A 27,972-nucleotide genomic window follows, 5' to 3' on the forward strand; every position below is an offset into this window, starting at 1 on the left:
TATAACAGGACCATGTTGTGTTCAGTGTAGATGACAACCTTCCCTCTGCTGCCCTCAAGTGTCTGCACAGCTAACTGCTCCAAACACGTCTTTTCCTCTCCCTGGCCCTCATTGAGGGCTGCATGGTGCTCAAGTGGTTAGTGCTGCTGCCTCACAGCAGGAATGTTCCAGTCCTGGTTGGACAGGGTCTTTCTCTACAGAGTTTGCATCATCTCCCTGTGCATGCATGACTTCTCTCTGAGTACTCCAGGTTGGGTTAACTCATGACGCTAAATTGCCCATAGGTGTGAGAGTGCCTGGTTGTTTATCTCTACATGAAAGCCCTGTGATTGACTGGTGACAGTCCATGTTGTACCCCACCTCTCATCCAATGACAGCTAGGATTAACTCCAGCCCTCTCTGAGCCCAAATGGGATAAGTGATGTAGATGGATGGCCCTCATTATCAGTCAGTGCAGATTCAGCCTCACAAATCATCTTCCACAGCCTCCACATGTGATGTATAAAACAAACATATTTGTCTGATTCTGTCTTTAAACTGATCAGGTGTGGAGTGCAGCTGAAATAATGATCATTCTGTATATAAAATCATGTCTTCAGCAGGCCTGTTAATGTTGTGCTTGGTTATTAGGACTTATTAAACTCTCAGCATCACGTGTGGTCTGCAGCAGCTCTGTGGTTTCCTCTCTCTGACTCCTCCTCACCGTTACCTGAGGTTTTTCTCCTTCATCACACAGTGACAGTTACAGCCTTTGAATCAACAGGAAGTTGAGTTTGTTCTGACTTCTTTCTCAGGTTTGATCTTCAGTTTTAAACCTCTTAGAGAAACTGTTTAATGATGAGCTCTGAGCTGAGACAAACACCTTCAGTCTGCTCTGATACTTTGAAATTCATCTTTATTTCAGCCAGATATTGGAGTCATGTAAATGATCATAAAAACTCATTCAAAACAATAATAAAGTAAACCTATTCACACTATCAGCTTATCCAATATGAAATGAATGGTACATGTTTGAAAAGGAGTAAGATGACATTTACACAGATTTTATCATTACCCTCATTAACTTTATAACAGACTTTTATTTTGAAAGGATGACACTTAAACATGTATTTAAAAAAAAACATTAAAATATATATTTATTGTTGCTTTTCTTCCTTTTTTCAAATAAAATTCAAATTAGAAAGCAGCTATGTTACTTTATAATATTACATTTTTAAAATAATTTCTTTAATCATTTTATTTTGCTGTTTCTGATTCTGTATAGAAATATTTACACATGGTTTCAATAAAAGCAGAAAAACAGTACATTTGACATCACAGCTGAAACCAAAGCAAACATGATCTATAAAATAAAATAAAATAATAGAAACACAGGCTATTATTGTGAACATTCAGTGTTCATCTCCTCTGATGAAGCTGCTGTGTAACATTTTCATTTTTACAGTTTTAAACAAGAGAATCATCGGCGTACAACTTTACATCAACACTGTTGAAGAGGAACAACCTGCTGGAAAATACACACAATGAACTTATCACTTTATTTAATTTCTCATCTTTTATGACCTATTTGATACTGCTTTTTTATATTTGTAATTTATTTTAAGTATCTTCCTGTACACTTTTTCAATAAGTGTTAAAATGTTCATTTTGTGTTTGTTACTCTAAAGTTGAGCATCACAGCGAGGAGTTAATCACTGGTTTCCTGTTAGCTGTACCAAGTTTTGTGAACCTTGTTGTAAAATGTTTCCACTAAATGTTGTCAGACTACTTCTAATTAGATAAAGTCATCATTGACAATAAGTATTAGTAGTCAATGAGATGAACTGAAGAGATGATGATGGTTACAGTCACCCAGCCTGTCTGCAGTCTGTGGACGGTCTCTTGTTCCTGAGGACGGTCATCAGGAAGAGTCCACAGCAGTAGACCAGACTCTTCACTATCAGCAGCGTGTAGAGCAGCAGGAGCAGCCTCAGCTTGTACACAGACACAGACGGAGACACAGACGGAGACGGACACACAGATGCAGACACAGATGGAGACGGGGATGGAGGAAGTGATGGAGATGGAGGAGCTGGTGAAAGTGATGGTGAAGGTGACGGTGGAGAGGATGTTGGAGGAGATGTTGGAGGAGATGTTGGAAGAGATGTTGGAGGAGATGTTGGCAGTGATGTTGAAGTTTGGAGAAAAGCTGTAACAGAAAGAGTAAAAACACATCAGTCATCAGTTTGTTTCTCTCTTTGACAGAATCATTAAATGAAGCAGAGTAAAGGCTCATTTATGCTCTATGTTGGTACTGATATGGACAAAGCCTTCAGTCAGTACTCTACATCAATCAAAGATCTATCTCCATCCATACAGGGAGCATAAATGAGCCTTCAGAACTGCCCAGAGTCTCCCAGCCTTCATCACCTGTTGGAGCCAGAGCCTCCACTGTTCCACTCTTGTGCTGCACGGAGCAGCTGTATTCATATGAGTCGCTCTCTCTCTGATCCACCGCTAAGATGGAGGCCGTACATCCAGACTCTCTGAGCTTCAGCTGCCGTCCATCAGAGGAGGGCAGGTTCTCTGAACGTCCGCTGTTCTTTGGTCGTCTCCTCCAGGTGAATCTGACCTGAGGAGGAAACATGGCCGAGGACACGCACAGCAGGGAGCGCTTCTCCTCAGGCGGGGATCTGGATGCTGCAGGGTAGACCCTCACCACGGGCTTAACCAACTGATTAGCTTTAGAATAAAACAACATAAAAAAATAGTTTAAATCATTTCTTTAGATTACTTAGGTGAAGTCTTTATAAGAATACATTAGTTATTTTATTGCTATAGAAACATTTTTGCTGTACTGAAGGTTCCCCCCTTTTGGTCTCCTCTCTTACTAAAGTCCTTCTCCTCTGATTGGTCAGTTTGGCCAGGCTGCCAGCTCTTTGAAGAGTCCTAGTCGAGCTAAACTTCCTCCATTTGAGAATTAAGGAGGCCGCTGTGCTTGCAGGAGCAGGATAGGCAGATGTCTCTCTAATATTTTGTAGTGTTTGATTATTCTTTTAATACCAAAAGCGTGATCACATGAGGATGTTGGAGGGACTGTGTTTACACGTAGCCATTGGGTGAAAATAAACACATCAGTCCCGAATTGATTTGCTCTCTCTGTCAAAGAGTGTAAAGAACACTGTAGAGACTAATGACAGACTGGAAGGAAGTAGCTTTAACACCATTCAGAGTGACTCCTCTCAGCTATACCTGACCAGTGACTGATTTTCAGACATGTTAGTTTGAATGATAATAATTTATTTTAGGTGAAACTGCAACAACATCATTAGCACCAGTGTATGATCGGTACGTTTTTTTTTTGTTTCCAGTCTCTGAGTCACACGTAATCCTCTCATGAGCCCACACACGTGTGTTTTCCTGCATGTCTTCACATGAACGAGTTCTGAAAATTGTATTTCTATCTTTTTATTCCTGTCTCTCTCTGTCATTGTGGTGTTGGTGATCTAAGTGCAAAGCCGCTGATGTCCCACTTGGCCTGTAGCAAAACTCCCGCCATGGCGCTGTCTCATGTAAAATATGACACAGATATGTACACACTGTTATGATAAGTTCAGGATTTTACTCAATGACATATCTGAATGAGTCTTTTCAAAATAAAAGCCATCAAACTTTGGTACCAAGTTTTTCTGTTTTATTTTGGAAAATCATGGCAGAGGTCCAGACCTCGGTGACCTCAGAGCTGGCTACGGCCTTGGGTAGACTCCAATTCAAAAACTCTGAAGTGTTTTTGCAACGGCTTTGAACACTTGTGTGTATTCTCAGAGTAGATTAATGAGAGAATTTTTTGACAGTAGCATCAGGATGAAACAACAACATTTTAAAAAGTGAAAACATTCTGAATGTACTGTATGTAATCATGTCAGCTAAGTAAACGCTACATATGATCAATCAACATTTATCTATATTCATTATACCAATAAATAATATAATCAATTACTTTGTAATTAATTGAAAAAATAGTATTGATAACATTTTTACCAGTAAGGACACATTTTTATCATTTGGAATAAATCTAACAAAATTGTATACTATGAGGTTTATTTAACAATATTATATTTGATTACCAGAGCTATAAACAGCAAAACTACAAGATATGTCATATTTTTTTGTCATTGTTTTGTCAATGTTTATAAATGTCAGATCTGACAGTATGAGTCTAGTCCTCAAAGCATTTTTCTTATCCATGTTTTTTGGGGCTGAATAAGATTTATCTTTAAACAGTCTTTTAACAGAGTATGACTGCTGCTCCATTAAAAAATAATAAAAACTTAATTTATCTAGCAAAGCATAAAGTGCATTTGAATATGGCACATCAAACTGTTACTATTATTTGTCAAGAACCGAAATTACATGTTAAAGTTTTATTTAAATATTGATATTTTTACCTGCTTGTATATTTGAAACACACTGCCCCAAATAAAAACACATAAAAACAATCATTGTGATGCCATTTCTACAGTTTTAAGATGTTTTATGTTTAGCAACAATTTATTATTTGAATTAAATCACCCAAAAATGAATTAATTTCAAAATTATTATTGAGTAAGTTGATTTGTAAACTAGACTGGTATTAACTGATTATCAGAGAGGAACAAAAACTGGCTGGCTGTAACTTTTCTGCGACAGATTTATTTTTATTTATTTTAAACTCTGTGGAGAATATAACTTTATTTGTATCCTGAGTCTTAAACATCTTTTTAGAGGACATGAATCTTTCCTTTGTCTCTACAGCTGCACGTCTGGAACAATCTCCTCTTATCAAAAGAAAAAAACCATTTACTGTGTTCAACAGAGAAAGAAAAAGCTTCTAGAGTCACATTTTAGACAATTGAAGGAAATAAAAGTTCATTCTTACCAGAAACAAACAGTCTGGTTCCTGAGCCAAAGATCAGGTAGTAGTAGTAGTTTCCCCATCCTCCCACAGTGAAAAACTCCGTGACAAAAACCTCGCTCCTGGTGAACAATGCATTTTATGCTTCAGGATCAGATTTCAGCTCCAGCATGCTTCTTTGATGTTCATTTCAGTTTAAAAGCCTCTTCTCTTTCGATTGGATTGGATTGGAAAAATATGTGATGTAAATTAAGTGACTGTATAAATCTTCACCCCCTTTAAAATGATTGACCAAATCCACCAGAGGTCCAGTCAACTGGGTTTAGTACACATGTGGACGCTAGATGTTCCTGTGACTACAGCTGACCATGTTATTCAGAAGTTTAAGGTCCACAGGACTGTAGCCAACCTTCCAGGAAATGGCTGCAAGAGGAAAATTGATGACAAACTGAAGAGACGGATGCTCAGTTATGTTCTGGGGCTGCTTTGCTGCATCTGGCACAGGATGTCTTGAATCTGTGCAGATAAATGTGCTGCCCAGGGTCAGAAAGCTTGGTCACAGGTCATGGGTCCTCTAACAGGATAATGAGCCAAAACACAGAGCTAAAAACAGCCAAGAATGGCTAAGAAGAAAACACTGGAATGTTCTGAAGTGGTCTTCTGAGCCCTGATCTAAATCCTATTGAACATCTGTGGAAAGAGCTGAAACATGCAGTCTGGAGGAGGCACCCTTCAAACCTGAGACAGCTGGAGCAGTTTGCTCATGAGGACTGGACCAAAATACCTGGGACAGGTGCAGAAAGTTGCAGAGATTGCTTGATTGCAGTGATTGCCTCAAAAGGTTGTGCAACAAAATATTAAGTTAATGGTACCATCATTTTTGTCCGGGCCAGTTTCATTTGTTTCTTTTTTTAAATGATCCCGTTGGACAACAATTCAGAAGCAATGTCTGATTTTCATTTGTTAATTTTCAGTTTATTTATATTTATTATCACTTTTGTCAGTTTCAAGTTATTTCAGTGACCATTGTGGGTTTTTCTTTCTTTAACAAAAGGGTACCCACAATTTTGTCCAATTTCGATTGTAGTATAAAGACACCTGTGTCTGGAAGGTCCAGTACTGGTTAATCAGTAATTCTGGATACCATTACACCATGAAGACAAAAGAACACTCCAAGCAACTCAGAGAAAAGGTGATAGAAAAGTATAAGTCAGGGGATTGATAAAAAACAAATTCTGAGGCACTGAACATCCCCCAGAGTTCAGTTAAATACATCATAAAAATGGAATGATTATGGCCCATGTGTAAATCTGCCTAGATCAGATCATCCTCACAAACTGAGTGAGCGTGCAAGAAGGAGACTAGTGAGAGAGACCACCAAGACACCTCTGACTACTCTGAAGGAGTTCCAAGCTTCAGCAGCTGAGATGGGAGAGACTCTGCAGACAACAACTGTTGCCCAGGTTCTTCACCAGTAAAAGCTTAATGGGGGAGTGGCAAAGAGAAAAACACTGTTCAAGAAAACTCAGATTAAATCTGGACTAGAGTTCTCCAGATGGCATGTAGGAGACTCCATGGTCAAGAGGAAGAAAGTTCTTTGGTCTGATGAGACCAAATGGGGCTTTTTGGCAATTAGTCAAGACACTTTGTTTAATGGACACCAAACACTGCACATCACCATCCCCAAACCATCCCCATGGTGAAGCACGTTGGTGGCAGCATCATGCTGTGGGGATGTGTCTTGACCCTGTGCTGGTGTTGGAGCAGTGGACCCATGATCCTGTTTAGCAGTATCACTGCAAAGACCTTGCCCGGCACTGAGAGGAAAGTAATACCCCTGGAGTTGTTACACTTTTGTACATCACCCTTTCCCTTCCAGATTGAAACAACAATGTAACTCTTCCAGATACTAGGGATGCTGCCTGTTCTCCATATGGAGTAAATGAGAGCATCTAACCACAAGAGCGAGGTTTTACCACCCGATGTGAGCATCTCAGCCTAGATCCTACATAAACCTGGTGCTTTCCCAGCCTTCAGCTTGTTCTCCATCTGTCAGGCCTACTTGACAGTTGGTGGATCATGGCGAACAGGTGGGTCCACACTCACTATGCCTGCGGCATCCATTTGGAGCTCACGACTGGAAAGATCTGCCCAATACAACTCCTCAAGTCGCCAGACCATCAGTCCTTGATATCTTTCCCCACCTTTTCTGCAGAGCAATGCTTAGAGGACAGAGCTGCTTTAAGGCTTCATATGGCCCTGTGAGCTGGTCAGGCATTACTTGTGCCTGAGTGGCCCTCTACTGTCTCAAACAGGTCCCGGACTCTGGCCTCTGCATCTCTCAAGACTGCCCTTGCAGCCTCATGCCTCATTCTCCTGCAGAGTTCAGTTTTGCCATCACGTCTTGCCCTGTGACTCGCCTCAATGATATCAATAGTTTCCTTACAAATGAAACCCCTCCTCCTCCTCTGCAACAACCTTGGGATGCATTCACTGGCAGCAGTCAGGGTACTGGACTTGAAGTCCACCCAGAGAGACTCAGGATCTTGAGGGACATCTGGTGTTCCAAGAGTGGCCTTGAGCCCAGACGCATAAATCTGTGCAGTGTCTGGTTCCTCAAGACATCCAATCTGATTCAACTAGAGTCAGCCTTCCTGAGGCACCTTAGCCGCAATTTCAGGGTTGCAACCAAAAGCAGATGGTCACTACTAAAGAACTGTGCACTCCTGACAACCCTGCAGTCAGTGAGATGCCTCCAGCGTCCACCTACAAGTGCATGGTCAATCTCATTCTTCGTGACACCATCTCTGAAACCATGATCCAGTAATCCTCAAGCTCAGACTGCTTGTAAAGTCAAGGCGCATTGAGGAGTTTTCATCTGGTTGTCCAGAACCATGTGGACCAGCACATACCTGATAGCCCTCCCTGTCTGTGTCAGTGGTAGCATTGAAGTCTCCAAGAATGATCAAGGTATCACCTCTGGGAACCAGTCCAGTACAACATTGAGTCTAGTATAGAACGCTTCCATTGCAGTTTACGCTCCCCTGTTGGAGCAAAGTCTGCGACTAGCAAGATTAGCAAGATCAAGCACAATAAATTTGTCAGTCTCATGTGCAGTAAAGACTCATTGACAGACCTTACCTCCAATATCGAGGGGGGCCAGCTGACTCCCAACCACCAGCACCACCCTCCTCAGTGTGGGGGCTCTGATAAGAATGTCTCTGTGGTGTGGGTTCACAGGAAGTAAAGGTGAGAGTGAGGACACCAAAAGTTAAAAACCTGACCAGCAAATCCTCATTACAAATGTTTAATAAGGCTGAATTAACAGTCAGCTTACAGCAGGGGTGTCAAAGTTCGGGCCACTTCTGGCAGGTACCATACGTCCGTGACCCCGTTCACAACCTGTGCACGGATGTCAGAGGAATCCAGAGAGAACAGACATGCAGAAGAACAACTGTTGGGCCTCACATGTGTTCAAAAGTCAAGTTTTCACTCAGCAGGAGAGGGTTTGTAGCTTTATGAGCAGTATGAAAGCGCAGCAGTCTGGAATAAATCTCTGCAGGATCCTCATCTCTCTCTGTCCCTCCCTCCTTTCTCTCACTGATCTCCTCTCTGCAGGGCCGGTTCTAGCCATTTTGGTGCCCTAGGCAAACTTACAATTTGGTAACGCTCTTCATAGTGCTGCAGACCAGTATGAGCGTCTCCACTGCACTGATGCATCTCATGACGCACAGGAAGGGACTGGCACATCCACTGAAAAAAGTACAACAATGCTGTTGTTGGATCGATGTGATTTTTCATTTTCGAAAAGCTGGAAATTATTGATTTGTTCATTAAATCTAAATTTTCTAAATTATTTTAATTGTTGAACCTATATTTTTTATTTCATACAGTTAAAACTGGCAGCTGGACAAAGCTGGACACCAAATTAAATTCTGTCATTGGATCAATGTATTTTTATTGCATTAAGCCTGCTGTGCACATTCATAAAAACATCCCATAGGTCCGGAGTGGATTCAATAAACACTTGATGCAACAGCAGCCGTTTCTTTCTGAGTGGCTCTCCCTCTACACTCCAGCACAGGCATCCAGCGAACCAACTTCGACTGAGAAGAAAGTGCCAAGTTGATAATGGTAAAGAAAAACATAAGCTTTGTGTGCAGTTGAATTAATCCAAATATAATTTATCCTTAGCCTTCATGGCTCCCTCTAAAGAGGTTGTACTTATTGCTGAGGTTTTACTGCAGAAATTACAAATATGTGACCGAAGCCAGATAAAGTTCCTGCAAGTCGGCATTCCGGTGGTTGAGAAAGATGGATACTAAGTTGTTTTCTTCAAAATGATCATTTTCCTTTTTTTTCATTTTATGCAAGTCCGACATTTAAACTACTCATTCGATGAAAAAAGTAACACAAATGTGATATTCAAAAGCGTTAATTTTGTGTTTTGAAATGCCCTGTTTTCGTAGTTTCTGTGGGGAGATTGAGGGGAGGGGAAAGCAAAACTGCTGGGTGATAATTGGCCACTCAGCCTGCTATTGTCCCCAGTTTCGCCCATTGAGATGGACAATAACAAACACCACATGGCTCAAACGCCACCCCCCGTCGGCACGTAACCACAGCTGTTTCTAGTTATCGCCTTTATCAACAAGCCTCAAGTTACACCCTGCAGCGAAGAAAAGTAGAAGAGACGATGAAGAAGCAGCAAGAATTATCAACAGGCTTGGGAAAACTTCAGGATCACTCGACAGTGAAAGTTTGATGAAGGCGGATTTCCAATGGGAATATTTTGATGAGCGTCACCAGTCAATTCAGAAGCTTGGTTTGGGTGGACTTTTTGTAAATGTGGCCCTATTGTTCACGCCTATCACCTGGTCTGCCTGAAGGTAGGAAAAGTCCTGAAACTTTGAGCCTGGTTTTCTCTGAACAAACAGGAACTAGAAGTTAACATTGAAATGAGCATATCTTTGTGAAATATCCTCAGATTAAGCTGTATGATGCACCAGTAGAAAGCTTGAAATCTACACTTTCATAATGTGTAAAAAACTCAAGAATGACCTCAGACAACTTGCAGGACTTTTTACCAGCTTTGGTCACATATGTCAGCCCAAGTTCAGAGACTGTTAGCTTCTCGTTTTCTGAGATGTTCTTGTTCTTACATGGTTGTAATTTCACTGCAGTATTTTAAAGGGGACAGATCAAAAATCACTTTTTCAGGCTTTTCTAACAAAAATGTGTGTCCCTGGCCTGTCCACAATCCCCTCAGATACCAGAAAAATCCATTCCCTTTCACCCTCTTTTTCTCCACCTTTCAGAAAATGTGTGCTGAAAAAAGCTGTTCTCAGATTTTTCCCTCATGATGTCATGTGGGGAGTTAGCCCCACCCCCAGGTTTGGTTGGCCCTTTTCATGAAGTGTTTAACTTGTGGACAGGAACATTAAGGGGCAAACAGTAAAAACGAACTCTCTGTAGGAGCTGACTGAAGTATGCTGCGTTTTTGGGCACTTGCACCCGATGATCAGGAAAATAATTCCACCTACAGCTTAAAAACAAAGGATGTGTACATAAAGTCTGTAAATATGACCCTGACATTACTCTTATTAATATAACCTGGGTTAAACAAGCTGCCAGCTGTTATAGCTGACGAGGATGTGAGAGTTTTCTTTCATGCTTCATTCAGTGAGAAAACTTTGACTAGAACAGTGAAAAAACAGTATTTGTCAAGGGCAGTGATTAAGTAAACGCAGTATTATAATTTCTTAAACTGAACACAGAGTCTGTCGTTCTGAAGTTTACGTGGATGGTCAGACTTTAGGAGGAATTGGACACGTATGTTGCAGGGGCAGGTGGGAGGGAGGGATGACACACACCGCACAAGCAGGTGTGAGGAAATCAGGAGGAATGGGCAGGTAGGGTGTTAGCTGTCTGATGCAGGACTCTATCTCTACATCCTGTCTGTTAAGCGCTGAGTGAATGAGGAAAAAGAAAACATTTTTTTCTCTAAACGTCTTGCTGGGCTCCTAGTGTGTGTATGCTGGGGGCGCGCATGGAGAGAGAGACAGAGAGCGGCGAGGCTGGACTGTTTCACAAACAAGGGGCGCAGAGGATACAGGAGTGCTGGAGTTGATGATCTCTTACATTGGTGGACCTCTTCAAAATGTTCAGTGCTCATGAAGGCGCCCCCCTCATCATGGCACCCTTGGCAACCGCCTATATCACCTATGCCCAGAACCGGCTCTGCCTCTCTGGACTCTGTCAGCTGATCCCAGGCAAGCTGAAATAAGGATCAGATCAGATTTTGTGAACCAGTTGCCATTTTGAACACATAAACAGCCATGCTAAATGTATATTTATAATGAATATTCTAGTCTAAATTTAGCATCAGTGGGTCCTAAAAACATGAAAAATCTGAAAAAAATGCCATGTGATACAAGGACAGCATTTTAATGTCTGACCTGTTGTTACGGCCACAGCCGCATTCCCCCCTTGTGTAACTAATTTTATTTGTGGAGTGTTTGTGTGTGTGTGTGAGTGTGGTGCTGCTGATTGTGCTCCTCCAGGCTGATTCCTGTCACCTGTGCTGCTGCTACAAGGAGAAACTGATCAGAGAGCAGCTGCAGTTAAACCAATCAGCCAATGAGTGGACAGCACCAATCAGCCCAACCCTATCTAAAGCCTGGACTGCCAGCAGTTGAGGCGCAGCTTCACCTTAGTTTTGAGCTCGCCACTGTGCCTCTTTGTGTTAGATTGGTTTAGTGTTTTGAACTTGGAGGCACTTGTTCAGATGTACTGGGCCAGGTTGTAGTTTAGTTAGGCACACACTCACATGTAGGTTTTGTTAAGTTTGTTTAGTCACACTAGGTTTAGGGGTGCTGTTCTTTGTTTAGATTTGGTTAGTTAGTGTAGTTTAGTTAGGAGTTATTTTCAGTTTGTTTCACCCAATAGTTAATTAGTTTTAAAACACGAGTTAGATTCTGTTTTATTTGGTTGTTAGTTGAGCAGCACTCAGTGGTCCTTTCATTTTGCCTCACTTTGTTAAACCCAATTTAACTTTTGTAATAAATAACTTTAATTTACCAACTACATCTGATTTTTATGTTACTTCCTTTTACCCACTATGAGCTGGTCGTAACCCCTGTTTAGATTACTTGCAAGTAAATCCTGTCGAAAGTAGCTAATATATACCCTTTTTCCGTGTGTGTGTGTACACATACACACATGTTGCTAAAAAAATTAGCCTGGCCCACAGAACCTCTTATCGGGGCAAATCTGGTCCCAGAGCCTGAATGAGTTTGACATAGCTATGTTAGCTTTAGCTATGTATGCTAAAGCTATGCTGTAGTAACATTAATTACATAGCTAATGTAGGTATTTTAGTTTTAGCTGAAGCAACTGAAGCTAAAGCGAGCCACTGTTTGTGTAACTACTATCAAACAGGTTTATACATCATTTAATCCCAGCTTAGACCTCAGGCCTTTTTCTTTTAGTTTTGTTCATTGCATGCCTATTTTGCCCCTTATTCACCCAGTTTTTTCCACTTTCTTGCCACACTTTTTTTTCTAAACCATTTTTGCCACCTTGTTCTTATTTTTATTGACACTTTAAACCCATTTTTGCCATTTTTCACCATTTAGATTGTCGCTCCTGCAAAGGCATTTTTCAACAGTTTGGCTCTTTGGTTGAGTAACACTGGTCTACACATTCAAAGGCAGGTGTGTGTGTTATGTTGTTTGTACAACTGACATGTGGAACGCGTTGTAGAAGTATTTCAATATTTAGTAATGCAAAAGTACAATAACGTGTTATTTTAAAAAACGGTAATGCAGGAACATAACAAATTACTTTCCTCTGTATTAAACGCATTAATGTAAAAAGTTAGTTTCAGAAGTAACACTACCCAACACTGGCAATGTGGTTATTTCATGAATGTGTCTGCCATACTTTGTTTATGAATAAAGTTTAAATTGAAAAAGGTCTAAATATACGGCGTCTCAGATGAACGGTCTGTGAGAGTGGTCATCAGAGATGAACAGTCTGCAGCCAGACTTCTCTCCTTTCTCCTGCTCAGTGTGACTCACAACCACTGCACAGAAACACTCTCATCATGTTTCTCCTTTAAATCCACTCACTGAACAAAATGAACATTACAGAAAAACTGAAAACAATAATAAACCCTGACACCAGTGAAAATAAATCTCTCAGTTGATTTTGTTTGTGAAGGAGGTGAAACAGACGACTCATCGCCGTGGTTTCCTGCTCTCTCTGTTCATCTGCTGGTTTTTGTTCAGCCTGCTGGGATCATTTCTCACTGTGGGAGACTCGTTTATAACAGGCGCAGTAGTAGGTGGCTGAATGAGAGAGTTTAACACTCCTGATCTGCAGGTCAACGCGGATTTGTCTGGTCACAGATGTGAAATCATTTTTCTGAGGATGATTATAATAATCTTTATTTATTTTACCATTCCCCTTATCAATCCACAGAATCACTCTGGTTGTTTTTGTGTCTGATTTCTGGAGCCAGAACACACCATTGTTATAACACTGGCTGAAGTCTTCACAGCTGATGGAGACTTCTTCTCCAACGTTCCTGGTCAGTGATAAACGGGGCTGTTGGAGCTTTGCTGCCGTGGTAACCAGAGCTGTAGACACACAGACAGATGGAGGTTAGACACAGACTTTTAAACAGCTCAGTGAGGTAACTTTATAAAGCTGTAATATTATCAGATAAACTAATTTCAATTTGTAATGCTGCAGCGGCTTATTTTAATGTCAGGTTTGCTGGCTCCTGATTGGCTGAAAACACCGACCTGAGCACACACAGCACAGAGCCACAGCTGACAGGAGAATCATTCTGTGTTTCCTCTGGTGAAGCTGACGAGAAGTGAGGACGAACCAGGACGATCAGACGGAGCTCTTAAACTCCCATCAGCCACTGCTGCACGCTGATGAGGCCTCTGAGGATGATTGACAGCTCTGCAGCACATAAACAGGTGTGAATGTGAGAACAGACTGAGCTCATCACTACAACAGAAAGAACCACAAACTCTGATGATTAGAACGAGGGCTGCCAAAAGATTCAAATGTTTGATTCAAACTCAGGGTTTCTGTTGTTAGTGGCATTTACTCAAATCCTTTATGGTGCAAACTAAAATGTTTCTATTCCAACATGACTGTATGGAGTCCTGACTGGTTGCGACTGTAATATCTACAGAGTGTCTCACTTGACACACATGTTCACTAAAGCATCTTTTACATATGCAGTCAAAGGTCAAAGGTCATGGGGCTTGTGTTCATCCCTTGCTTGTGAATGCAGTATCTCAAACGTGCATTTTCTTTGGACGTTGCCCACGTTTACCTCCACACATGGATGAACTCTTCTGTAGGTCAGAGGTCAAGGTCATTGGGTGTTCGGTCAATCTCTTGCAGTGTTGGCCCTCTTTAACATCTTCAAGAACTCTGTGATTTTCCTCTAACTGCCCTGATTGAAGACAGACCAATATTGTTGTATACGATGAGAAGAGACAAGTTAAATAATTTTTGAACCATAAATCGTTGCCACTTTTCTCCCCTCTTGCAGCCTGCTGGTTGAACGTTTCAGTGACACCATCCATGCCTTTGTAGCTCTTATGGAGGCTTTTCTAGCCAGCCTGGAGCTTGAAAGACTTACCTGGGACTTTATAGATGAAATCCACAACAGTAACTCTGATACTGAACATCTTTTTATACATTTTTAAACCATTTATAATCGTTAGTGTCTAATGCTATCCATCATATCAGGAGACGGCCTGAAAAGCTCATAATGGAGAGAAAGAGAGACAGAGAGCCTGTGATGTGTCCCTCTGTGTCTCTGCAGACAGGAACAGCTTTGACTAATGGCACAAATAGAGCCAATACAAAGAAGAACAAGACTGTTTATAAATTCTTTATCATTAAGCTTTTTCTTTTGTCTGTACAGTCCCAGAACTTTTTTTTAAATACATGGTCATTACTGCAGCACACATATTCTTAAAGCCCAGCTGTCCTGAAAACAAGGATGTTTAGAGCTTGACTGTGCATCACAGGGTTGATGTGTTTAAGCTTTTAAAGACAAAAAGTCCAGGAGAGACAGAATGGTTATAAATCAGCTCAGGGCTTGAAGGATTCAGAAAGAACTGATTAGATTTTGAATGTCAAAGCTTGTGTACATCCCTCACTTGTGAATGCAATATCTCCTGAATGTTTTGAGTTATTTAGTTCAAACTTTGCACAAATGTTCACTATCAGTCAGGAGTGAACAGATTAGATTCTAATGGTCAAAGGTAAAAATTCTCCAGGCCTCATGGTCAGCCCTTAGTTATAACATTTCTACCACAGAAATCACCACAGACGTCTCGACCCACTACTGAGGTTACACTGTGAATGGAAACTTCACAGCAATGTACAAACACCAGGCAGTAGTTCTCATTTAATCTGATTAACAGTATAATTCAAATATTCTTAAGATGTTTGCTGCAGTTCCTCCTCATATTAAAGACTCTATCAGTGGTTTTCAACTGGTTGAGTCACTGGAACCACTATCAACTCCTGAAGAAGAATTGCAACCAAAATGTTGGAAATTTTTTTGGTTCAATCAGATTTAATAAAAAATAGTAGAGCTTGGGCTTTAGACAGTACAAAGGGGTTAACAAAACAATGAAACAGGACAAAACATGCATGTTATAGAGTCTCATAGACGATTTGGCACGAGTTTTCTGCACAGGCATGCATCCGTGACCCACTGAAAACAGCTTCATGACCCACTCTTGCGTCCAGACCCACCAGTTGAGAACCACTGGTGTATATAACAGGACCATGTTGTGTTCAGTGTAGATGACAACCTTCCCTCTGCTGCCCTCAAGTGTCTGCACAGCTAACTGCTCCAAACACATCTTTTCCTCTCCCTGGCCCCCATTGAGGGCTGCATGGTGCTCAAGTGGTTAGTGCTGCTGCCTCACAGCAGGAATGTTCCAGTCCTGGTTGGACAGGGTCTTTCTCTACAGAGTTTGCATCTTCTCCCTGTGCATGCATGACTTCTCTCTGAGTACTCCAGGTTGGGTTAACTCATGACTCTAAATTGCCCATAGGTGTGAGAGTGCCTGGTTGTTTATCTCTACATGAAAGCCCTGTGATTGACTGGTGACAGTCCATGTTGTACCCCACCTCTCATCCAATGACAGCTAGGATTAACTCCAGCCCTCTGTGTCCTCAGTGCAGCTGAAATAATGATCATTCTGTATATAAAATCATGTCTTCAGCAGGCCTGTTAATGTTGTGCTTGGTTATTAGGACTTATTAAACTCTCAGCATCACGTGTGGTCTGCAGCAGCTCTGTGGTTTCCTCTCTCTGACTCCTCCTCACCGTTACCTGAGGTTTTTCTCCTTCATCACACAGTGACAGTTACAGCCTTTGAATCAACAGGAAGTTGAGTTTGTTCTGACTTCTTTCTCAGGTTTGATCTTCAGTTTTAAACCTCTTAGAGAAACTGTTTCATGATGAGCTCTGAGCTGAGACAAACACCTTCAGTCTGCTCTGATACTTTGAAATTCATCTTTATTTCAGTCAGATATTGGAGTCATGAAAATGATCATAAAAACTCATTCAAAACAATAATAAAGTAAACCTATTCACACTATCAGCTTATCCAATATGAAATGAATGGTACATGTTTGAAAAGGAGTAAGATGACATTTACACAGATTTATCATTACCCTCATTAACTTTATAACAGACTTTTATTTTGAAAGGATGACACTTAAACATGCATTTAAAAAAAACATTAAAATATGTTATATCATTGCTTTTTCTTCATTTTTAAAAACAAAATTCAAATTAGAAATTTAATTCTAAAGTGCGGCTATGTTACTTCATAATATTACAATTTTTAAAATAATTTCTTTAATCATTTTATTTTGCTGTTTCTGATTCTGTATAGAAATATTTACACATGGTTTCAATAAAAGCAGAAAAACTGTACATTTGACATCACACCTGAAACCAAAGCAAACATGATCTATAAAATAAAATAAAATAATAGAAACACAGGCTATTATTGTGAACATTCAGTGTTCATCCTCTGATGAAGCTGCTGTGTAACATTTTTATTTTTACAGTTTTAAACAAGAGAATCATCGGCGTACAACTTTACATCAACACTGTTGAAGAGGAACAACCTGCTGGAAAATACACACAATGAACTTATCAATTTATTGATTTTTCTCACCTTTTATGACCTATTTGATACTGCTTTTTTATATTTGTAATTTATTTTAAGTATCTTCCTGTACACTTTTTCAATAAGTGTTAAAATGTTCATTTTGTGTTTGTTGCTCTAAAGTTGAGCATCACAGCGAGGAGTTAATCACTGGTTTCCTGTTAGCTGTACCAAGTGTTGTGAACCTTGTTGTAAAATGTTTCCACCAAATGTCGTCAGACTACTTTTATTTAGATAATGTCATCATTGACAATAAGTATTAGTAGTCAATGAGATGAACTGATGAGATGATGATGGTTACAGTCACCCAGCCTGTCTGCAGTCTGTGGACAGTCTCTTGTTCCTGAGGACGGTCATCAGGAAGAGTCCACAGCAGTAGACCAGACTCTTCACTATCAGCAGCGTGTAGAGCAGCAGGAGCAGCCTCAGCTTGTACACAGACACAGACGGAGACGGGGATGGAGGAAGTGATGGAGATGGAGGAGCTGGTGAAAGTGATGGTGAAGGTGACGGTGGAGAGGATGTTGGAGGAGATGTTGGAGGAGATGTTGGCAGTGATGTTGAAGGTTCTAGAAACGTTGGAAATTCTGTAACAGAAAAGTAAAGACACGTCAGTTATCAGTTTGTTTCTCTCTTTGACAGAATCATTAAATGAAGCAGAGTAAAGGCTCATTTATGCTCTATGTTGGTACTGATATGGACAAAGCCTTCAGTCGGTACTCTACATCAATCAAAGATCTATCTCCATCCATACAGGGAGCATATATGAGCCTTCAGAACTGCCCAGAGTCTCCCAGCCTTCATGACCTGTTGGAGCCAGAGTCTTCACTGCCCCCCCTCCCTCGTGCTGCACATAGCAGCTGTATTTATACAAGTCGCTCTCTCTCTGATCCACCGCTAAGATGGAGGCCGTACATCCAGACTCTGTAAGCTTCAGCTGCTGTCTGTCAGAGGAGGGCAGGTCTTCTGGACGTCCGCTCTTCTTTGGTCGTCTACTCCAGAAGAATCTGACCACAGGAGGAAACATGGCCGAGGACACGCACAGTAGGGAGCGCTTCTCCGGCGGGGATCTGGATGCTGCAGGGTAGATGCTCACCTCGGGCTGAACCACCTGATTATCTTTAAGACGACAAGGAGGAGTCAATCACACAAACAACCTCATTTATTAACATCAGTTACACTTTAAAAAGTCTTCTCTACAATCATAAACATGATTGACACAACAGGATATAATACAATTAGAAAATAACATATAGAGTTATTTTAGTGTATTTTTAATCATATTTTATTACACAATTCCCAAATTCCTGAAAATTCATTTGATATTATAAAATAGGATTTGATAGGTTATTTTAGATTTCATCTACGTCCTTTCATTAATCAGTGATTTCTTCACAGCACACCTTTATCATTTGAATCATAGAGAGCAGTGATCATTAACTGGTGGTTCGGGGGCCGTATCAGGACCCCAGAGTTTTAAATCTGGCCCCTAAAGGTCTATAAAATTCAGATAATGTATGGTTTTTACAGTAAAAGTTTTATCAGGAATGATTTCAGTGTTTCAAACAGGATTGTAGGAGGCTATGGTGGACTTAGGACATTTGGCTATTTTTCCTTGAGGTGTCCTGGCTTTTTAGTAAATATCATTCCAAACTTTATATGAATAATATAATAATAATATGAATGTAAAGAAATCATAGTTGTCCTAATATGAAAGGGGTGGGGGGGGGGGTGGGGGGGTACTTAATAGACCCCTAATTACATTTAAAAAAAAACAAAAAACAAAATAACAAACCTAATAACAATGATAGTAGAAAGGAACTAAAAGTAAATAAATGATGAACTAAATAATCAAAATAATATCAATTATGTATTAATGTGTGCATGTCCACATACATACATGTACCATACATATGTGTCCATACACACATATACACATAACTACACACGTATCGTACTGTAGAAAGTTTTTCTGACTTTTATTCAAACTTATTTCATTATTTTTGTGCCAAGAATGGACCAAGGGTGGGTGATGTCACATAGGTGAGCCAGAGAGTGGTCAGCAGTGGCCCACAGACCCCCAGCCATGCAGCGGCAGCGCCAAGTCAGTGTGTGGTTGACTTATCAATTCAACTGCCTCACTCCCAAAGAGCCACAGAATTTCATTTGTAATTGTTATATATTTTTTAAATTTATAATTAAATCATAAGTTAGTCAGGAGCGCAGATGATTGAGTGGTTTAAGGCGCTACCCATGTACGCGGGCGGCCCAGGTTCAAATCCGGCCTGTGGCCCTTTACTGTCTCTCCCCACTCTCTTCCCTGTTTCTGAATCTATCCACTGTCTTTCCTCTGTCAAATAAAGGCATGAAAAAGCCCAAATATAAATCTTAAAACAAAAAAAAAAACAAAAAAAATTATAAGTTAGTTAATTGTCCCCTCTGGGAAATTTATTTTCACAGATTCTGTACAGGTATGAGAACGCATTACAAGACGAACGATCACAAGACACAACAACACATAGCCAGGGCCGGTTAGCCATTTTGGTGCCCTCAGTGAACTTAAAATTTGGTGGAACTATTCAAAATGTTCAGGGCTCATGACAGCGCCCCACTCAGTGTGGCACCCTAGGCAACCGCCTATATCGCCTATATGCACAGAACCAGCCCTGCACATAGCATTCAGTTCCAGCAATGATTCCAAATAAATGAGGACAATCAGGTGTCATTCACATTCTGTTGGTTTAGTGCTGTGATAGCGGAGGGTATGAGAATGTTTTTAAGCCGTGCTCTGTTGTATCTAAATGTCCTGTATATGCGTCCAGAAGGCAGTAATGTAAAGTACTGGTGTAGTGGGTGGGTGTAATCTTGTGTTATTGCGTCTGATGGCTTTGGCATTTAACTGAGTGAGACTGGGAGTTTGGAGGCCTATAAGCTTTGTGGGAATATTGGTTGCTAACCCTTTCCTTAAAAAATCCCTTTTTTTACATCAAAAAGATTATTTTTTTACCTTGTCTTTAATGAATTTTTATTTTTATGTTGCTTGTAGAACTCTATCAACATCTTAAAAACTGCAGCAAGTCACATGACCATCTCTGAGTTTAACTCAAATCACCAGAAAACTGTGTCACAGCCCTTTATTTCCTCTATTATTGTTTACTTTTGTTCCTTAGTTCATGCTGGAGTTGAAGAAGAAAACAGTCTATTTAAATGGTATGTGATTTGAGGTTTATATTCTGGAGAGAAATGATTTGTCATTATTGCCTAGTGTTGTTGTGAAGACACACACTATCCCAGACCGACAGACAGAGCCAGACAGACCAAGACTTTTGGGGTCGAGACTGAGTCAAGACCAAGACCTTAAAAATCAATTTAATAAAACCATGACAAGGTTGGACAGTTAAAGAGCATTCTCTCTTTAATTTCAGTTTTCTTTTTAATAAATTTGACGGATCAAAACAAGGTGTCTGCAACTCTTTCAGAGCTCAACATGCAAAAATCTCAAATCTTAACAAACTTGTTCAACCAACTTCTTTAAAAAATAAATCCTTGTATGTATTTAAAAGCTACTGAAAAGTCTGGAATTATTTTAAATATCTGAAAATGAGATGTTTATCTAGATTTGTCAGGTGAATGAGGCCTAAAGTAAGTGTTCAGAGGTTTTTATGACTAGAAATAAGATGGACTGATGTCTGAGCTTTTGCAGGTGAAGCTGTTAGTTGTTTTAGCGAGTGCTTCTCCTTATTATCACATTAATGAAGTGGAAGAATAGCTGATCAGTGCTGGTCTAGACCAGGCTTGATGGAAAATCCAGAGTCAGGCCAGTCTGAGACCGAGACAAGACCAAGACATTAAAAATGTGGTCTTGAGACCCGTCTCAAGAACAAGACCGGTTTTAAGACCAAGTCCGTTCTTGAGTTCTACAACACTATTCACTTCAAATAAGAATATTACCAGAATATTTATTAAATCAATGAACAGCGCTGCTCAGCTCCCTCATGTGTAACAGAAATATGGTGGAGGTTACTGAGAACATAGAGGTACATAGACTCAAGAGATTATAAATTATATAAAGAAGTTTAAAGTTTTTGTGAATAACTTGGAATAAAGTCTAAATGAAAAGTCTAAACAGAAATGGTGATAAATTCTACATTTGCTTTATAATGAAGTAAACCACACTGGATCATTTTTGACCTGCAAGGACAACAAACATGAAGCTCAAACAAAGAAAACAAAAGGGTTAAAACATTTTTACTTGTTTTTCCTAAAATATTAATATTTGACCTTCCTGTTGATGTAAAATGTAGAATCACCACAAACATAAAGACATCTTTCACTTCTTCAAAAACATATTTTGGGTTGATTTCTCCAGTTTCAGGACAGTTTTATATCAACTTACATTTTAGAATTTATTTCTTATTTCTTAAATATAAATAACTATAATATTCATGATAAATATTGAGTATAAAGGTTTGTCACTGAATATCAGACTGGGTCAAAAACTGAACGTCTGCTATGTTGCTACAATCATATTTATATAAATCACTTTAAACCAATAAAAACTCAAAAAGTGAGATTTTAACATTAGAAGACATGAACCTCCCTGTGTCTCTGTAGCTGCACGCCTGGAAAAATATCCACTGACTAAAAAACACAAACTTCTACATTTATGGTCTTCAGCAGAGGAAAGTAAAAACATTTCATGTCATATTTTAGATATCTGAGAGAAATAAATGTTTATTCTTACCTGAAACAATCAGTTTGGTTCCTGAGCCAAAGATCAGGTAGGTGTAGGTTGTAAACCAGCCCAGCACAGTGAAAAAACTCGTAACAAAAACCTGGTCCCGGTGAACGAGGCATCTTCTGAACCACGATCAGACTTCAGCTCCAAGGTTTCAGTTTCTCTGATATTCACATGAATGTTCTTCTCTCTACTGTTGTTTTTCTCCTTTAACAGTGATGTCTGTTCTGTTGCTCCATTTCTTTAGTCCACAAAGGCTGAACTGAAGGAGAGATGGTGTGAAGTATCAGGTTGAAATTCTTGGTGCTCTTCAGATAAATTTGACCAATTCAATCAGAGTTCTGTTCACACCTTACTTCTGCTACTTTGTTCATTTGTGTGTTTTTTTTACAATCCAATGTTGTAAAGTTGAACTAACAATAAAGTTTACCCATGATTCTTTGTGGCGGTGTGCACACAAATATGGACAAAATAATAATTAAAAAAATATATATCTGTGATTTAAAATTAAAGCCATCATTTATGAGACCGTGTCTACAGTTTGTGTAACGTTCTCACCTGTTTAAACTCCAGCAGCGTGGCTGATCTCCAGCGTGAGGCGGTGAAGAGGGAAAATAAATAAACAGACGTGGGAATTTGTTTTGGAAGTGATTTATCATGTTTGAGGAAGACTTTGCCTACCAGTGGTATACAGCTCTGGCTTTCCACCACTCTCAACCTAACCAATGTCACTAGCCAATCAAACGTGAGTTGGGGCGGGACTTGGCAACGCTGGAAGTCGGGGTGTGAATTGCCAGGGGGATTTCCCCTCTTCTGGTTCTGATTCCCCCCCTCTGAAGATTGGGGCGAGGATATGTTTTATCCCTGCCTCTGCTCAGACTGAATTCCTCCTACTCTGTGGTCTAAACTCAGCATTCACTGTGATTGAAACATTGATGACACGATATTTATGCGCTCATACTGCTGTCAAATTATCGTGAAATCAGTCATCAGAAGACTGATCTTTGACTCCAGTGTAGGAAAATGATCTCTTTTTGACAGTGCAGGAGCATGGATTATAATTTGTTTATTGATCACAGAGAGAGAGCAAAAGGGAGAAAGAGAGAGGGAAGTCAGCGGTAAAAAAGCAGCTCCTTGCTGTCGGTCTGAGCTTAGATCAGTTTGGTTTTTGCTTTAAAACAACAAAGATAATCAGGGCACACATAATAATGCGTAAAACTATGACTAAAAATGTTTGTCAACAGCCTTTTATACATGAAAAAGCCTAGACTAGACTACCTAGACTAGCAAAAAATAGATATTTTATGACTAAAACTGACTAAAAGAAAGTTAAGTTTTCATCAAGTTGAGTAAAACTAGACTAAAATGTAATTTCTAAAGACTAAAGTTGTCAAACATTGAAAATCCATAATAATTCTCCACTATGGGTTAATCTGTCTAAAAACAATCTGTAGCCATTCTGCCTATCAGCTGTAGAAAGCAGGGACCCCAGGTTTGGCAGAATGCATGGAAAACACGACCATGTTTTGGTACCAGATTCAGGCAAGAGAATAAATGCTTGGACTACAAGTAAAAACTAAAATCTGAGGACTTTTAATGGACTTAAACTGAAGTGTTTTGGAGTTTTGTTGACTGAAACTAGACTAAAACTAAAAAGGGTAGAAAAGAGAAAAATGTGTCTGAAATCAAAAAACACTTCATCTAAAGACAAACACTTAGACTAAAATTAAAAATGGCAGTCACAATTAACACAGCTGTGTTTGCTCCTTCAACCATCTAAAACTTTCAAAAGACCCTCAGTTCCACTGCTGAGCTGGATGTGAAACACCTACTGTAATTTTATGTTTATTTTTATGTGTGATACAGCAGGAGACGGAGACAATTCAATTTTCCTGCCTTCCACTGGAAGCCAGCACCTCCTGTACTCCAAACTTTGGAATTTGGCCACACCAAGATGTCCTCAACAACACAGGAGCACGCTAACCCATCCCACACATTTGTCAGGATTGCACACCATACGGCTAATCTGCAGCTAGCTCCGCCAACGCAGCTCATCTGGTCACCACAGCGAGCACTTCAATGGCAGACTCAGGTTGTAGTACAACCTAATGCTTATAACTGGACATTTGGCTGCTGTTGTTGCCCTTGGATGTGATGTGGTTGCCACCTGGCGGTCTGTGGTCACTGTTTAGCCTGCATGAGTGGCCTGGCTACCACCTGGCAGGCTCAGGTGCAGCAGGCTTGCCTGCTGTCGCACTCCAGCAACACAGGGCCCAGCTGAGAGAATCCTGCTCTGAGCTGTATTTACCCTCCATCAGCCGTGGTCCTGCCCAGAGTCACTCCAGCCGTCCCGTGCCAACAGTACTCAGCTCAACAGCTGCACCTCTTCCGCAAGCTGTGGCCACCGTTTCAGTAGAGCAGCGGTCCTGCCTGGAGTCTCAAGAGCAGTTCTGCGCCCATGGCATAATGCCCAGCAGCTGGACCTCCACCCTGAGCGACAGCCACTCATCATCCACACATCAGCAGTCCCAGCAGGTCACACCAGCTGTCAGCACCTGTGGTGTAAAGCCCAGCAGCTGGACCTCCACCCCAAGTGGTGCCCCGCAATTGGTACAGTAGCGGTCCCGCCCAGAGTCTCACAGGCAGTCCCGCACCTACAGCATACAGCCCAGCAGGTGAACCTCCACCATGAGTGGCACACTATGATCGGTACAGCAGCAGTCCTGCACAGAGTTCCACCAGCCGTCTGCACTTACGACAGGCAGCCCAGCAGCTGGATCTCCATCCTGTACCGTGCCCTGCCAGTGGTACAGCAGCTACCTTAACCCAGAGTCAATCCAGCAGCCCCGTGCCACAGTACGCAGCCCAGCAGCTGGTCCTCAACCCTAAGTGACGCCCCCATCTGGTACAGCAGTGGTCCCACCCAGAGTCTCACCAGCGTTCCTGTGCCTACGAAACACAGACCAGTAGCTGGACCTCGAGCCTCGAGCCTTGGCCATGCAGCAGCCATACAGTAGTTCTCCTCTCCAGAGTGTTAACAGAGATGTCACGCCAATAGCAAAAAACCCAGCAGCTGGACCTCCACCCTGAGCAGCACCCTGCAATCTGTACAGCAGTGCTCCTGCTCAAAATCTCACAAGTGGTCCTGTGCCTATGACAGACAGCCCAGCATTCGGACCTCCACCCCGATCGGCACCCCGCCATTGGTACGACAGCAATCTCGCCCGGGGTCACTCCAGTGGTCCAATGCTATGGCACACAGCCCAGCAGCTTGCTCTCCACCCTGATTGGCACCCCACCATTGGTACAGCAGCTGTCCCGCACGGAATATCATGAGCGGTCCTGTACCTTCAACAGGCTGCCCAGCAGCTGGACCTCCACCCTGAGCCTTGGCCTGGCACAACCTGTAGAGCAGTGGATCCACCTAGAGTATTACGAGAGGTCTCGAGCCTCTGGTGTAATATCAAGCAGATAGACAGCCACCCTAAGTGGCGCCCTGCAGTCAGTCAGCAGCTGTCCTGCCCTCAGTCACTCCAGCAGTCTTGCGCTTACAATGTAATTCCCAGCAGTGGACCTCCACCCAAGGCGACAGCCACTCATCATTGGTACAGCCGTGGTCCCGCCAAGGTCTCACCAACAGTCCTGCACCTATGGCGTAATTCCAGCAGCTGGGCTTCCATCCCGAGCAGAACCACGCCGTTGGTACAGCAGCGGTCCCGCCCGGAGTCACACCAGTGGTCTTGTGCCTACAACCTCCTATATCACAGACAGGGATGTCACTGACCTATCCATCTTAAATCATCTTATCCTGCCCAAATTCTTGCATATTTTACATTTCCTATCCTGTCTAGCCAGCATTCTTGCACCTTTTGCACATCTGGCAACCACACTGTCAATGTATACAGACTTGGTCATTCAGGAAAAAATACCTAATAAGAGCTTGTAGATGTTGAAATATTTTCTATCTCTTTCAAACACTTCTCACTTAGCTGTAACTTGAGGACAGTTCTTGTTCTTGTACAAGCTAAAACATTTTTTTTTTTAATTTTAAATTGTAAATAGGCTAATTTTAACCTGACACGCCAGATGGATGTGTTTCACACATCCATCTGGGAAAGCTTCAATAGGAAACGTTTGAGAAAAGGCAGAGGATTTGAAAAAACTTGGAGTGTGATTGGATGAACGTTCTGTCTGCCACATCTCCACGGGCCAAACAGAGCAACAAAACACATGACGTAGCAGCTATCTAGCGGCACTTGCGCTGCTACCAAGGATTAACACGAAACATGGCGACTACAGACATGTTAGTACTGGCCTTTTGTCGTTTTTGAAAAGAAAAAAACTCACTGCTGATCTTTGTTCTTCTTTTCATGAAGACATGTCATCAAGTTCTGATAAAACTGGTGCTTTAGCAGCATCCACACTAATCTCTTCCTCCAGAACTGCACCAGCTTTTGCTGCTGCTTGTTTGCATAACGACACAGCCGAGTGTACTGCCCCTCGTCGCTGATTGGTCCTGTCACTGGCTAACCGGGCCCAAACAGTTCAGACGGGTGCTTAACAAGATGCATTTGCCAGTGAAAGTCAAGGAAACGGGCGTATCCATCTGCTTTGCAAGGTTAGGCTAATTTGTGTTCTTCTGCAAAGGCTTTGTATTTTTCACTCTCTTATTTTCTATTTAACTTTTGAATAAGTATTATTTTTAATTGATATTACAGCTTATTTTTTAATTTGGTTAAGATTTCACTTCTGGATTAATGTTTGATTACATTTTGTTTTGGTTAATATGAGGGGAGGCCTTAAATGTAAGAGATGTCTAGTTTTGTGGTTGTAAGCTGCCACTGGATACCTTGAATTTCCCTCAGGATTAATTATCTATTATTTAACATGCTTATGCATGCCATGGTATTATACAATATATGTTGATAGGAAACTATTGAAGCATATTACATCTTAAAGAAAAATGTGATCAGTACCACGTTATAATAATATAGGTGGAGGCTTCAAATAAGCCCTTTGGGCTTTTCGCCTCTCCCTGCACCTCATATACTTTGTCATCTTTGGCTTTTGTGTATTTCATAATTGTGCAAAATAAATAAAATAAATAAATAAAATAAATAAAATAATGGGAAAAATGTATAATTCTGACTGTAACGAAGGGGAATTTATTGAGCATTTTGGCATTATTGGACGTGGTTTGTGTCCCCCGGATGAAAAGGTAAAGATCATGTTACCAGCAGAAAAATTAATTGAGTGTCGTTTGGTCTGATAGTCTGGTGTTGTTATGTGCAATACACCACGTTCCACATTATTATGCAAATGATATTTTTCTCTTATTTTCCTAAATGTTAATGCAAATGACAATCAGAGTATTTTTCAAGTCATCAGCTGTTAGAGTATAATTCAAATGTTTTTGAACAAACTTCATAATGATAACCATTTTTTTTTTTTTTTTAAATAAAAACCTCAAAATGCACTTTTCCACATGTCCCACATAATTAAGCAGGCCACAGGTTTCAAGCAATATGGGAAAGAAAACAGATTTCTCTGCTGCCGAAAAGTGTCAAATAGTTTAATGCCCTGGACAAGGAAAGAAAGCATTCGATATTTCATGAAAAATTAATCATGATCATTGTACTGTGAAGGAATTTGTGGCTGATTCAGAGCACAGATGGGTTCCTGCAGATAAAGGCATAATGAGAAAGGTTTCTGACGGACAAATTCATCAAGTTAAGAGAGAAGATTCTAAAATGCAATTACAAAGCAGAAAACAGGTATTTGAAGCTGCTGGTGCCTCTGGAGTCCCACCAACCTCAAGGTGTAGGATCCTCCAGAGGCTTGCAGTTGTGTATAAACCTACTATTCAGCCGCCTGATTCAATGCTCACAAGCAAAAATGTTTGCAGTGGGCCCAGAAATACATGAAGACTCATTTTCAAACTGTCATGTTGACTGGTCAGTGCTGTGCAACCCTGGATGGTCCAGATGGAGGAGTAGTGGATGGTTGGTGGATGGCCACCATGTCCCAACAAGGCTGTGATGTCAGCAAGGAGGGGGCGGAGTCATGTTTTGGGCCAGATTCATGAGGAGAGAGCTGGTAGGCCCCCTTAGGGTCCCTGAAGGTGTGAAAAT

At 41.0% G+C, this 27,972-nt stretch overlaps 2 protein-coding genes and 1 long non-coding RNA gene across 3 annotated transcripts; all 3 read right to left on the reverse strand.

Moving 5' to 3' along the window:
- Nucleotides 1-1,251: 1,251 nt before the first annotated feature.
- On the reverse strand, nt 1,252-8,593 carry LOC121520257 (actin cytoskeleton-regulatory complex protein PAN1-like). The gene is made up of 7 exons (XM_041803632.1): nt 8,531-8,593; nt 8,211-8,275; nt 8,015-8,094; nt 6,552-6,690; nt 4,898-4,995; nt 2,410-2,721; nt 1,252-2,188 (listed from the first exon to the last, which is right to left on the reverse strand). Exons 1-7 carry the CDS (start codon nt 8,591-8,593, stop codon nt 1,848-1,850), a joined length of 1,098 nt encoding a protein of 365 aa, XP_041659566.1. The 3' UTR covers nt 1,252-1,847.
- A 4,596-nt stretch (nt 8,594-13,189) lies between these two features.
- LOC121520619 lies at nt 13,190-13,858 on the reverse strand. The gene is made up of 3 exons (XR_005992790.1): nt 13,681-13,858; nt 13,402-13,512; nt 13,190-13,297 (listed from the first exon to the last, which is right to left on the reverse strand). It is a non-coding gene; the product is annotated as an uncharacterized LOC121520619 (long non-coding RNA).
- A 2,682-nt stretch (nt 13,859-16,540) lies between these two features.
- LOC121520748 (MICOS complex subunit MIC60-like) lies at nt 16,541-22,542 on the reverse strand. The gene is made up of 4 exons (XM_041804353.1): nt 22,400-22,542; nt 21,848-22,103; nt 17,911-18,222; nt 16,541-17,690 (listed from the first exon to the last, which is right to left on the reverse strand). The coding sequence occupies exons 3-4, from the start codon at nt 18,128-18,130 to the stop codon at nt 17,407-17,409; spliced, it is 504 nt and encodes a 167-aa protein (XP_041660287.1). The 5' UTR covers nt 18,131-18,222; nt 21,848-22,103; nt 22,400-22,542; the 3' UTR covers nt 16,541-17,406.
- Between the last annotated feature and the right edge of the window lie 5,430 nt (nt 22,543-27,972).

Source organism: Cheilinus undulatus, linkage group 13 (assembly GCF_018320785.1).
Source record: "Cheilinus undulatus linkage group 13, ASM1832078v1, whole genome shotgun sequence".
Taxonomy (NCBI): domain Eukaryota; kingdom Metazoa; phylum Chordata; class Actinopteri; order Labriformes; family Labridae; genus Cheilinus; species Cheilinus undulatus.

Bases quoted from the DNA above. Each gene is read 5' to 3' on its own strand.
- LOC121520257 (XM_041803632.1), bottom strand. From the start codon at position 8,593: ATGCATCAGTGCAGTGGAGACGCTCATACTGGTCTGCAGCACTATGAA. The intron at 8,276-8,530 runs GTAAGTTTGCCT...ATCCGTGCACAG, and splicing joins ATGAAGAGCGTTACCAAATT to GTTGTGAACGGGGTCACGGA. The intron at 8,095-8,210 runs GTAAGCTGACTG...CCCACACCACAG, and splicing joins CGAACTTTGACACCCCTGCT to AGACATTCTTATCAGAGCCC.
- LOC121520748 (XM_041804353.1), bottom strand. From the start codon at position 18,130: ATGTTTCCTCCTGTGGTCAGATTCTTCTGGAGTAGACGACCAAAGAAG. The intron at 17,691-17,910 runs GTCATGAAGGCT...TTTCTGTTACAG, and splicing joins GAAGACTCTGGCTCCAACAG to AATTTCCAACGTTTCTAGAA.